This window comes from Pyxicephalus adspersus, chromosome 5 (assembly GCF_032062135.1).
Source record: "Pyxicephalus adspersus chromosome 5, UCB_Pads_2.0, whole genome shotgun sequence".
Classification (NCBI taxonomy): Eukaryota; Metazoa; Chordata; class Amphibia; order Anura; family Pyxicephalidae; genus Pyxicephalus; species Pyxicephalus adspersus.
In genome coordinates this window covers 1,783,664-1,796,338 of record NC_092862.1, presented here as the reverse complement: position 1 = coordinate 1,796,338, position 12,675 = coordinate 1,783,664, and the positions used below count along the sequence as shown (strand labels likewise).

At 39.8% G+C, this 12,675-nt stretch overlaps 1 protein-coding gene and 1 long non-coding RNA gene across 2 annotated transcripts in view; one reads left to right on the top strand and one right to left on the bottom strand.

Annotated features, from left to right (window-relative positions):
* LOC140332206 (NXPE family member 3-like) overlaps positions 1 to 10,256 on the bottom strand; it is an 18,228-nt gene extending 7,972 nt beyond the window's left edge. Inside the window, exons 1-2 of the mRNA XM_072413480.1 lie at positions 10,214 to 10,256; positions 186 to 352 (exon numbers count right to left, since the gene is read on the bottom strand). Of these exons, the coding sequence (XP_072269581.1) occupies positions 186 to 352; positions 10,214 to 10,256 (210 nt within the window). The remainder of the gene's footprint in view (positions 1 to 185; positions 353 to 10,213) is intronic.
* LOC140330431 (uncharacterized) overlaps positions 1 to 12,675 on the top strand; it is a 64,611-nt gene that overhangs the window by 46,621 nt on the left and 5,315 nt on the right. The window lies entirely within an intron of this gene.

The window sequence follows — 12,675 nt, the reverse complement described above, 5'->3', positions numbered from 1 at the left end:
TAAAGCTCCCATTTGAGATATATATATATATATATAAATATTTGGAAATATCCTAAATGTTGGGAGCATCCATTTGGACGTTCCATTGATAGCTTGGGTATGGTCAATGCAGTCCCTTAGGAAGTTGTAATATCTAGATTTAGCTTTGGAAGTTTCTGTTCTGTGTAGAAGCATCTTATCTTTACCTTAGCCTGAAAAAGTGAGCGGGGGATTGGAAGTTTGCGAGCTATATCCTGTATTGAAAATGTCCGTCTTTTACTTGGTTTAATAAGGCTTCTAACTAAGGTGATACGCTCTGTGTGCGAGGTATGGAAATGGGCAGATTGGCAACCAGGTAAAAATTCAAGATTCCCTCAAAAGGGGAGAAAAAGAATGATATCAGTTGAGACCCAAACAGCGTAAGTTGTGCCACAAAAGCCACTGGGACCACAAGAAGGGGTTATTTGCTATTAAGTCCACTTGTAATTCCATAAGTGCTAAAGGGCTGGAGGATGTTAGTGGAGAAGTAGCTGGAGATCATTGGCAGTTTGTGTAAATCAAGGTGTTATGAATCCAGTTTTTCAGTATACAAATCAACGCAGCTTTATTATAGTGAGTTATGTTTGGGAGGTTCAAACCATATATACTGTATTTTAATCCAACAAAGCAAACATGGCAGCTGATCAGACCAATTTAAAACAGGCTTAACAAAAGGGAACATGGATGGGGTAGCTTAAAGAACAATACAAAACTTCCCCTGGAGCAGTGTGGCCCCCAACGAGCCTTTTGCATAATGCACAGCATTCCTTGCAACTGCTTCCCTTTACCATTTCTGCCATTGATTATCCTCCAACATCCATATTGCATCCTGCAGCCAACAGTTGAGCATGCATGTGGGGGAAACCAGAGGAAACCCACAAAAAGGGAGACCATGCAAACGCCATAGATGATCTGGGAGTTACTTTGTCCCAGCTTCTGGCTTTTTGGTCTTCCAGGTTCTGCCATTGTATACCATTCTGCAGATGTGCAGCAGTTAGTGTAAAATAAAAAAATATGTAATGAAAATAATATGCACTGATTGCAAGAGGGAAAGAAGTTCGGCCAAAAAAACCCCCCTGCTTTTTTTTTAAAACAACTTTTAATTGTAAAGCAGATTAAGTAGGGATCATTGATCTTCCTAAAGCTAGCTTGCGGATCTTCTATATTAAAATTCTAATGTTGATTTTTCCTATGAGATTTGGGGACTTTTCAAGCACCAAATAAACTCTGAATCACCGAAGATTTACTTATAAGCAAACATTGGTTTAATAAATTTGATTAAGATCCTTCCAAAATTGTGGGTGGGACACCAAAAACAGATTCCACTTTCAATAATGTAGACATAATCCCTTCCTTTTATGTATTTTCAACATGTTTCCTAGAATTATCTCTGCTTCTTCAGGAATATTTAAAAGCAGGAATGTTTTATCATTTATTTATTGCATCCACCATAAAACTTTAAAATCATGCTTCCCTTTGGATGCCCCTATTACCCATTGAATGGCCCCAGGCGGGAACAGGTTCAGCAACTGCAGCAATCCCATTAAACCCAGGTAGTTTAGCAAATTTATCTTTCAGGGTAGTAGTGAATTTGTGACCCTGAGCAAAGGCTTAATGTATTTCATGTACAAGGTCCTATGTGTGTTGTCTCTAATAGATATTATGCACACTGCCTCCAATTTTATCCAATAATAGCTTCAGCCATTTCTAAATTATTCCAATAAATAAAAAAAAAATGATGGTGACATGACTATGGACTATATAAAGTTCTGTGTAATATGACGGCGGTAAATAAATACAATTTATTATTATAATTGTGTGTGCCGTGTAAACAGAAAATAGGTCTAGTATTTACCATGTTTCCTTAACCCCCTAACCGCTAAACCCGTAATTTCTCGCACTAAATATTTTGGCTCTTTTGGTTAAGCCCGTATTTTTTCGCCTACACTAAAATCCCCACTTACCTGGTCCCGCTGTGCTAATCCAGCGTCCGAACCAGGGGCACCTTAAAATCACGGGTTTGGGACCCCACTAGATTTTTTGGTTGCACAGTGCACGGCACTGTTTATATTTTGGATTCGGCACATCGCCTTAATCTGCATTAGCTGCGGCTAGTGTCAGAATGGGCAATTTTTAAAACAAAAAATCTGGCATTACCTATAATCAACATACCAGACTGGAATCTGAGCCCTATATGTCCCTAATATATATATATATATATATAATTATATATATATATATGCACACAGACAACTCCTGTGCTCATTTGCAAACCAATAAACAATGTCAAGCCTGACTGCTTTCAATGCAAAGTAGATTATTTTACATTCCTAACTAGGTAATGCAATCGACTTGCTACAACTGTTTGATTTACACATTACTGGGATGAGATAAGTCTTTTGAAGTAAAAAACCTTTTGTTTGTTTGAACTTAGTTAATTACAGTACTATCTGTATGCTGATGACACTGAAAACTATCTGTCCACCCCTGACTTGTCTCCCCCAGTACTGATGAGGTTTTTAAATATACATAATTAATCACAATGATCAATAACAAAACACAAATCCAACATTCTATATAAAAAAAACCTAAGCTTTTCTAAGCAACCTTATATCTATACGTAACAATATATATATGTATATATATGTATATATGTATATATATATGTATATAGATACGTAACAATAATCTAGCACAGGGGTCGGCAAACTTTACTATCAAAAGAGCCATTTTGCCCCGTCTTCCACTAAAATCGCAAAACATAACACAGCTTATGAACTTTTAAAAGTTTTATTCTTTTTTTTAATTTTACCTGTTACAACAACAGAATACAACAAACAGAAGTGCAGTATGCATTTGTAGGCCTACTTTGAAATAAATTTGCGGCTAGAACCCTCCGGCTTCTAATGTATTGTCCTGTTGTGTTATAAGCTGGAGGCTTCTAACGTAACAGGGTAGATTTTTTTGATGGGTGGAGTTTTTTATGTTCTGACAATGCCTTAGTGATAACATTATAGGGGGTGCTGGCCACACGTGTCCCACACTTGCACCTCTAATTTTGTTCACCTGTACCCCCCTGTTCCAGGGAAATTAGGGTTCAGGTGCTAGAAGCCTCCAGCAATGTGTAACAGGGTAGATTTATATTGATAAGCAGAGTTTTTTATGTTCGGACGATGGCCTAATGATGACATTTTAGGAGGTGTTATTCACAGGTGTCCCCCACTTGCACCCCTAATTTTGTTCACCTGTACCCCCCTGTTCCAGAGAAAATAGGGTTCAGGTGCTGGAAGCCTCCAGCAATGTGTAACAGGGTAGATATATATTGATGAGCGGAGTTTTTTATGTTCGGACGATGGCCTAATGATGATATTTTAGGGGGTGTTATTTACAGGTGTTCCCCACTTGCGCCCTAATTTTGTTCATCTGTACCCCCTGTTCCAGAGAAATTGGGGTTCAGGTGCTAGAAGCCTCCAGCAATGTGTAAAAGGGTAGATTTTTTTTAATGGGCAGAGTTCTTTATTTTCAACAATGGCCTAACAATGAAATTTTAGGGAGTGTTAGTCACAGGTGTCCCCCACTTGCACCTACATTTTTGGTTTTGTATATCTCCCGTTCCAGAGAAATTGGGGTTCAAAGTAGGAAAGCGGAAAGGGTAGTGTAGTATTATATTTCTAGTTTTGTGGCAGGTAGGTATACATTTGGGGTTCAGACCTCATTACTATGTAAGTGGCTTGGGGTCTATAATTTGTATGATTATTTTCGGCTTCTAGACACACTTACTTGGATTTATTACATGGGTAGATTTTTTTGTATCTACAGGAGGAAGGGGATCCCCCTTCAGGGATCTCCTGTCGGTGGCAGAAGAGAGCCACAACAACGAGGCTGAAGAGTCGCAGGTTGCCGACCCCTGATCTAGAAGCTTCCTGTCACCAATTATGAATTTTTAGCCTTTTTTTAAAAAAAATTGCAGATGTTACAAAATCCAAGGGCAAGAAAAAAAGGGTAAATGTAAAAACCGCACATTCAGTGACTGATGGTCCACCATGGAGACCCGATGTTCCTTCACACCCTGATTCAGACACATTTTGATATTCTGCTTCCCCAAGACCCTGAATCTTCCAACTTCAGTCAGAATGCCAGTTTCCAACACCCTAACATGGAGGATGTTTGGCCGTATGGCCCTATTCCATAGCTGTCAAATCAAAGTCATGAAAGCCACATACCTACCCTACACAACTCATGTGATAAAAGTATTGATAAGTATAGATTCGCCCCTAGCTTAGCACACATGGGGTTCATTGTTCACTGCATTCTTGATTTATACCTCATTAAATAGATATCTTCAGATGACCTGGGGTTGATAGATAAATGCAGAGCATGGCCAATTAAAGCCTGCATAATCTCCTATAAAGAAAAGTCCAGAGTAAACATTATAAAGGGACTACAGAGACAATTTTTCTTTAACATTTTGGTTTATAAATATCAAAGCATTTGACCAGACCATCAAAAGAGAACACTTCTTAATGAAGGAACACATTGTAAGCCAATTCAAGAAATTTATTGCTGTCGTGGAACAATCAACTGCCAAAGAAGCCAATTCCTAGCACAATCTAGGCTTGGTTACAAAAAAAAAAGGGAAAATAGCAACTTGGCCAATATGAGTTGTGCAAAGTTCAGTTATCCAAAACATTGGTAAAGGTAACAGAGCCCCTTGCTTGAAAAGTCTCAGGTGGGGGGAGAGATATTGGACACTCCATTTTAAATCCAGGTGGGTACATTCATCAAAGGGCAACAAGAGTGCCATAACCATGTGTATTATGACAGATTTATACCAATCATTTAAATGCAACTATAGATTAATATAGATGTGACATTCAATAGAACATAAAATATCATATAATATAATCACATACCGTATTTTTCGCCGTATAAGATGCTCCGGAATATAAGACGCACCCAATTTTAAAGGAGGAAAATCTAGAAAAAAAGATTCTGAAAGATTATTCCCCTTCTGATCACTCATGTGCCATTCATACCGGTATTCCGCTTCTGATCACTCATGTGCCTTTCATACCGGTATTCCCCTTCTGATCACTCATGTGCCATTCAAATTCCCTTTCTGATCACTCTGTGCCATTCAAATTCCCCTTCTGATCACTCTGCCATTCAAAGTCCCCTTCTGATCACTCTGTGCCGTTCTTACCTTTTTTTCCACTGTACGGCAGTTAGGGCAGGGATCAGCAGGGGGCGCTGTGCCGGCTTCTTTCGCTCTGCACTGCAGCCAGGAGGAGACACACGCTGCAGCCAGAGAGGAGAGGAGACACACGCAGGATCGGGTATCGGGTGAGTATCTAATTTTAATTATTTTATAACACATTTGTGGTATATGACGCACCAACTTTTGCCCCCCAGTTTTGGGGAAGAAAAAGTGCGTCTTATACGGCAAAAAATACAGTAAACAGAATACCAACTAGAAAACAATATCTTCTTAAAGAGAATAACACCATAATGTTATAAAAAAAAGCCTTTCTCAAACTTTTTGCCATTGGGGAACCCATGAAATACATTTCAGGTCTTGGGGAATCCCTGACAATAATTACTGTATCCAAAGCTCACAGTACAATTAAAGTGACCTGAGAGGCACAGGTTGCTCATTGCTTGAAGAACCCTTAGAAACCTTTGGAGTAACCATGGTTGGTAAACCCTGCTACCCTGCTATAAAGCATTCCCCTAAGGCTGCAAATCCTGCATTGCAATAACACTAATCTGAAATGTTCTTGTCTTACAAAGAGCATTATACATTTTGGTCCCCAGCTGACTGGACCACCTGGGAGTAATGATATCAGACCACCACACCGAACAGCTACCTTTCGATCAAACTGAAGATGGGTTCTTCACGCCATTTTTCACCACTTAGACCTTTGCCCTCCAGGACCAGGATTTATACACCAACTAAGACTCCATTCAGCTAAAAGCCTTCTCCTCAAAAGCCAAAGTTCCATCAGCTTCTATCCCTGCCTATGCTGTTCCTAATTTTTATCCAGAACCCACCCCCCACATGCAACTCACTGACTTTTTCTTAACCCCCAAATATTTACCCCAAACCTTTCTGATCAATCTCCCCTTTACACCATGTTGTGTAGTCCATGTTGTGTACTTGTGCCAGGCTGTGGTCCTTGGGCACACCAGGGTGGGCAGAATGATGAACCGTACCAAATCACTAGGCGGGAGAATGGTCAAGGAAGGACGCGGTTGAGGCAGGCAGCAAGCAAGAAAAGTCAAAAACAAGCCAGGGGTCAAGAACCAGAGATCCAGGAAATAGACACCAGTGACACAGGGCCACCACAGACACAGGAAGCAACAGGGGCCACAGGTGAGATGGCAGACACACGGATTACTGCAGACACAGAGGAACACTGGAACAGCAGGAGAGAGGTGTCTGAGCTTTAGCGAGGAAGAGATAAGTGTGGCAAAAGGCTCATGCATCCCTTTTGCTGGGGGTTACAGTTCAATCACATGGTAGCAAACTAGCTGCGTTCATGGGGCCAAGAGTTTCCAGATTGTTTAACACTGCCCAATGATGACCTTCATAGTCTGCTGGTGCTTAAATTGTTGTCCACTTAGTTGGATGATATGGTCTATATAGGGTGAGAAGACAAAAGTCACCAATCCCATTTTTGGAATCTAGTTTTGCCTAGACATTACAATAACCTGTAACTTTTATTCTTTAAATTCTATTTTTGGGTACTTTATAATGATGTTTGCATTTTACAGCCCTGATGAAGAGATTGGGTAAACCTTGGTACACGTCTGCTGAATTTCTTTTGCCTAAAGGCAGAGATTTGTTCTTATTGGTTTTTTCAGATAAACAGTTGTTGGAAATAATACAAATTGGGCCAAACTGTTTTTAACAATCACCAGCCCACCTTCTTCTCCTCCAATGTTATCCAGTTCATTGCCGATGTATCTCAACTCTTGTAAGCGGGTTCGATTCATGGAAAATGGTCGCTGGTATGCCCGTTACTGTACAAGATAGCCCTGTTCTGTAGCCGTGTGCTTGTGGTGTAGCTTACATGGAGGTCCACTCCCCGAAGAGTTGTAACCAAAACTAATGGGAAACACTTACATTACAAAAGCAACCAGAAGCAAAAAGAAATTGGTTGACAGAGAACACTCAGAAACTATTGCAACTATGCTACAGTCACAAAGTTTTGATTTGCATTTTTCTTTCCAAGTTGTCATCCAAAACAGTTGTCCTAATTGGAAGATTTCTCCATGTTCCAGGACTGATAACAACTCAAGATTTTGGTTTTTCATCACTTACTGCTTCGGTGACAATAGCCACCAGGATGAATTGGGAGACATGAAAACCTGACAACCCCTTACCACCATATCCAAATGGGGAGAAAAGCTTTCGATATACTTTTTTAGTATTCAAGTAGGATTTAGGTGGAATGGTGGCCAGCAAACTTGCCTTTTCAACACTCGAGCCCCAGGTTTAAATCCTGGCCAGGACACTATCTGCATCGAGTTGGAATTTGGCCTTAAACTTTGTTAGAGACACTTAGTGACTTGACTATGGACTTTTCAGTTGACATGCCTGCAACAAGAACTATCATCCCTGAAATTGCAGGGGGTTTAGGGAATGGGGTTTACATTTGTTGGCCTATTAATTAGGCTAAATGTTGCCTCTAGCTTAGGCTAACCCTAACCCCTACCCCCTAACTTAGCCCTGGAAGAGTAGCACAGGGGATGGGGAAGATTGTGGCTCACTGTCTCAGAAAGCAAATCACTTTGATTGTATCAACCCATCCTCCCCATGTTACCCACCAAATGCTGTTCCTGCATAGATATAGTAAAGTTGGGGGGAGGGGGCATTGTCACCCTATGATCCAGGTAAAAGAAAAACCTAAAACAAGAAAGCCTGGAAAAAGAAATCACATACATCCACCATGCCTAAGAACCAGAAAGCTGAACTACATTTTTGGGACAAGATTGGATAATGTGATTAGAGGAAATTATGTGAAAATTGATGCATTTTTTTCTAAGTAAACAAGATTACTGTAGTGAACAAATGACACCAGGTATTCCCACCATTGCCCAAGCGTTGAGTCCCCACACATGTACACAAGTTTAAGTTTTAGGCAGGATGTGACGTTATCAGGTGAGGGGAAATTCTTGGTCCTGCAAACACGAGAGTGCCACTACGTTATCACTGTGGTAGCACATTTGTGAATCTGAGACTAAAATACAAACATAATAAATAAAACACCTGGTGCAAAAAAAGTGAGTGCACAAAAGTTAAGTTAAGTGCTTTACATTGTCCCAATCCATTGACTGGGACCTCTTTACCTGAACCCCCTGGGGCGTAATGCTTTAGACATAGAACAAGCTTCTGATATTTGGTCCAGCCGAAGATGTAATGGCTGTAATACTTTTGACGACTGATTAGAGCCAGGCCCACCTTGGTAACTAGAAATGGATATCAACCTGTTCAGTTTTTGAAGTGTGATTGTAAATTAATTCCACCTGCTTTGATGTAAATGAAAGAACCTGGTGGACAGGAGGGCCAACAGCCAGCCAACCCACTCATAGAGGAGATGGTTTTACCACAGACCATTCCTCTCCTATTCCTCCTGACGGATTTCATTTCATCAGTTTTGCATTTTTCAGGTGTTCTTCTCACTACTGGCACAGTAAAGTGCATGGCACAGTACCTACAGAACACTCCGGTTGCACAGGTAGTCCTGACACTTCCATACAGCTTGTCCCATACAAAGGAGAGTTGTTGTGTCTCCTGTCTCAAGTGTTGTGTTGCAAGTGGAGATACCGTGAATTGGGCCTTTACACAAGGAGATCAGGAATCGTGGAACAAAGCCGTAAAATGGCAACAGGACCGGTATCTGCAAAAAAGTAGGAGATGGGGCATTGCCAGAGCCCTATAGGACGACCTCCAGCAGAATACTCCTGTGCATGTTTCTGACCAGAATCTTAGAAACATGCGCCATGAGGGTAGACTGTGGGTCCATCCTGTATTGGAACATGTGCTCATATCACTGGGCACATGGATTGGCGTTTGCCAGATAACACCAGAATTAGCAGGTTCACCCCTGGCACCTCGTTCACTTTACAGATGAGGCAGGTGTGAAACAGTCCGGAATGTGATGAATGGTATGCTGCCTGCAACGTCATCCAGCATGGCCAGTTTGAGAATGAGCCAGTGATGGTGTAGGGGTGACATATGCTTGGAGGATTGTACAGACCCTAATATGCCAGTAAAATATACCCCATCCGATGTACACGGGTGAAATCCTTCAAATCTGACCTTATGCTGGTGCAGTGGTGCCCAGGCTGATGTGGCTTATTGCTGTTGACCGGTACCCAGTTTCCCACACACGATCCCAGTACAGACCGTATAGAACATAATGTATGCATTAGACTCTGCCAAGTAGACCCACAGACTGATTCCCTGACCCACAGACAGATTCCCTGACCCACAGACTGATTCCCTGACCCACAGACAGATTCCCTGACCCACAGACAGATTCCCTGACCCAGGTCTATGAAGGGATCCTCCAGGACACCATCTCATCAGAAGTATGCCCAGACATTGTCAGGAGTGCCCACAGGCATCCGGGGACCACACACAATGCTGAGCCACATTACGAGTTGCTGTGATGAAATCCATTTTAAATTAGGTTCCATCATTCTGTGATTTTAGTTTAATTTTCTACATATGTTATATTATGTATATATTGGATTTTCAGTGTTATTTTTGAACCCAGCTCTCAGTGGGTTTATGGTTTTGGTTGCCACTAATCATCTTTAAGCCATTTTGTTCTCAATGAATTGCACAATGTATATCAATAAAAAAGTTTAACTTTTGGTATTAGGATTTGATAAGTTGCCATAACTTTTTTTGAGAAGTGTATCCCTGGGAGCTCTGGGGGATTTTTCCTGATTCTGCCACAGCTATATAAAATAATTTTGATACTTCTTGTTGGATTTGTGTACGTAGAACATATTATAGGATGTGTAGCATTATATCCTTATATATTATATCCTCTATATTCTTATGGTTTGTGTTCCAGAATGCCTCTGATTGGCTGTAAAGGCAGCAGCTCCAAAGATGACATATATTTCTGCTCTGTTTTTAGAATTCGGTCCCACATGAAGTTTTGGTTCTTGGTCTTACCTCTGATGTTCTCCTTGGCCAGGACAGTAAGGCTTGGTAACATTGTTGAAATCAATTAATAAGAGAATAAAGAGGAAAAAAAAACAGGTGAATACATTTCAGAGCTAAGTGATTCATCTGAATAATGATCTGATAAATTCCACTGAGATATAGGGGCTTTTTTTTATTTATAAACAGTATTTATATAGAGCCAACATATTATGCAGCGTTGTATAATAAAAAGGGTTGCAAATGATACAGACAGATACAGACAGTGACACAGGAGGAGGAGAGGACCCTGCCCTGAAGAGCTTACAATCTAAGAGGAGTAGATAACTTCCCCAACATCTTAGCACTTTTCACTTAACCCGTATGTTGTCAGCTGGTCTCAGACTATATAGTTTTCTTGGTGGCTTTCCTACAAACCAGCAAGGTTATACATTCTGCTCATTCTGGAATGTATTAGGTCCAACCCACCCATTGCAAAATTAAGTAGGAGCCCTTTTCATGGCTGCAAATGATTTAGGGGACGGCTTTTCATGTATATATGGGAAACTGTATGGCATCAATTGTTTAGGACAGTTGTGTGAGATTTTATTTACATATAAGGTGGGTTACAAGTTCTTAAAGATCATGTGGATATAACAATTGAGGTCTTTTTACTAATCTTTGCTTTTGTTTAAAGTGGAACTAAACCCAAAATTAAAAAAACACACTTACCTTTAATCTTGCGGATCAGTCTATCCATCTGGAGTTCCAAGTCCCAGGTCCCATCGGGTCCCACGTCGGCCGGGCATCTTCTTCACCCTTCTTCTGGGTTCATGTATTACATGTACAGTAGCATGTATAATATATATAATATAATTATATAAATATTATATCAAGATTTCTTTGTATTGGACTCAATACAGTTATATTGTATAGCATCCAATACAAAATTTTTTGAATTTCCCGCCACTCCTCACGCCCGCACCGTCGCATGCACCGGAGAAACCCCGGAGAAAGCCGGGAGAAGACCAGAGGGAGAAGACGCGACCTGAGAACCTGTGGGGACGAGCAGAAGGCCAGGGGACGACAACGGAACAAGGTAAGTGGGGTTTTTTAAAATCTTTTTAGCGACCCTGAGTGAGACTCGGGATTACTGCAAGGGGTTTAACAAAAAGGGATGTCTACCCTTTTATGTAAAGTAAAAATTCTGAGTTTAGTTCCTTCTTTAACTTTATGGGCTGCATAGGCTTAGGACAATTTGTTACTCTTACTTGGAGGAAGATTGAGATTGGAATTCTCAACACTCATTGGTATGTTTTTCTTTATAATCTTTATAATACTTTTGGCATTGAGTATGTATTTCAATTGGTCTGAGTAAGCTGTGTTTCAGCCAAACACACCACCCATGTAAAATATGATGAAGGAATACTCTATGTATATGAAGCATTCTAAAACACATTTTATTTATTGCTATATGTGTGATTGTATGGTGTTTAATGTATTTTGTTTTTTTTACTGTATTTGGAACAATGAATACAATGTTGTATGTTTTTTTTTAATCAGAGATCTTTGGTCTTTGAATATGAAATAATAATTGTTCCTAAACTACTGTCTTTTTTGGGGCACATATATTTTTTGCTAATATAAATGTCTATATATACTAAATTCTAAAACTAATAACATTCAAAACAGTAACCAAGAGAAATGTCAGTGAAATGAAATGTTTATAAATGATATGCATGGGTGTTAGCCACCAATAGATGGCGCTCTGTCCTCATGTAAAGTGTTACAAAAAGCTTGTCCCATCTGTTGAAGCAGAGACAAATGCAGTTTTAGGATTTGCCTCTAGATGTCACTCAAATATAAACAGATTAATTTTCCAGAGGCATTTTCAGGGACACAAAATCTGTTTATACTTGAGTATCTATGTTATTATAAATCTTGAACTTGGTATGTATTTAATATTTATTGCCCAAAGTTGCAAATAACTTGGGCTGTTCTCCCGTTATGGTAGAAAAATCCATAATAAAACACCTGAAACATTACAAGAGTCTTTGTCAATCTAGGGAATTAGTTCAACTGTTCTATTAGTACACTGGTCAACAAACATTTTCTTGCCAAACAGATTAAAGTCATTTTAGGTTATGTGTGATGTACAGATTCTAAATATAGAATTGGTTTTGCTAGATTGGCTCTAGTTTTTGAAACAATAACCTCATAGAAAACTTTTGAAACATGAAATTAGGCAAATTTAAACTAGGTATGCCTACGAATACAAAATTACATTTTTGAAATACTTAATGTCAATATATTCTATAATCATTATATTTACAGAACTAATCACAAGAATGTCATTGAAACTCAAGTTGTATGATTTTCTTTTATGTTTATGATCGGGACAATCACGGCTCCAGCAGTAGTCTGCCATCATGTGTCTATCCCATCTGATACCTTTCTTCCATCACCTTTATCTTGATGGAACCTCTCCCCTTGTT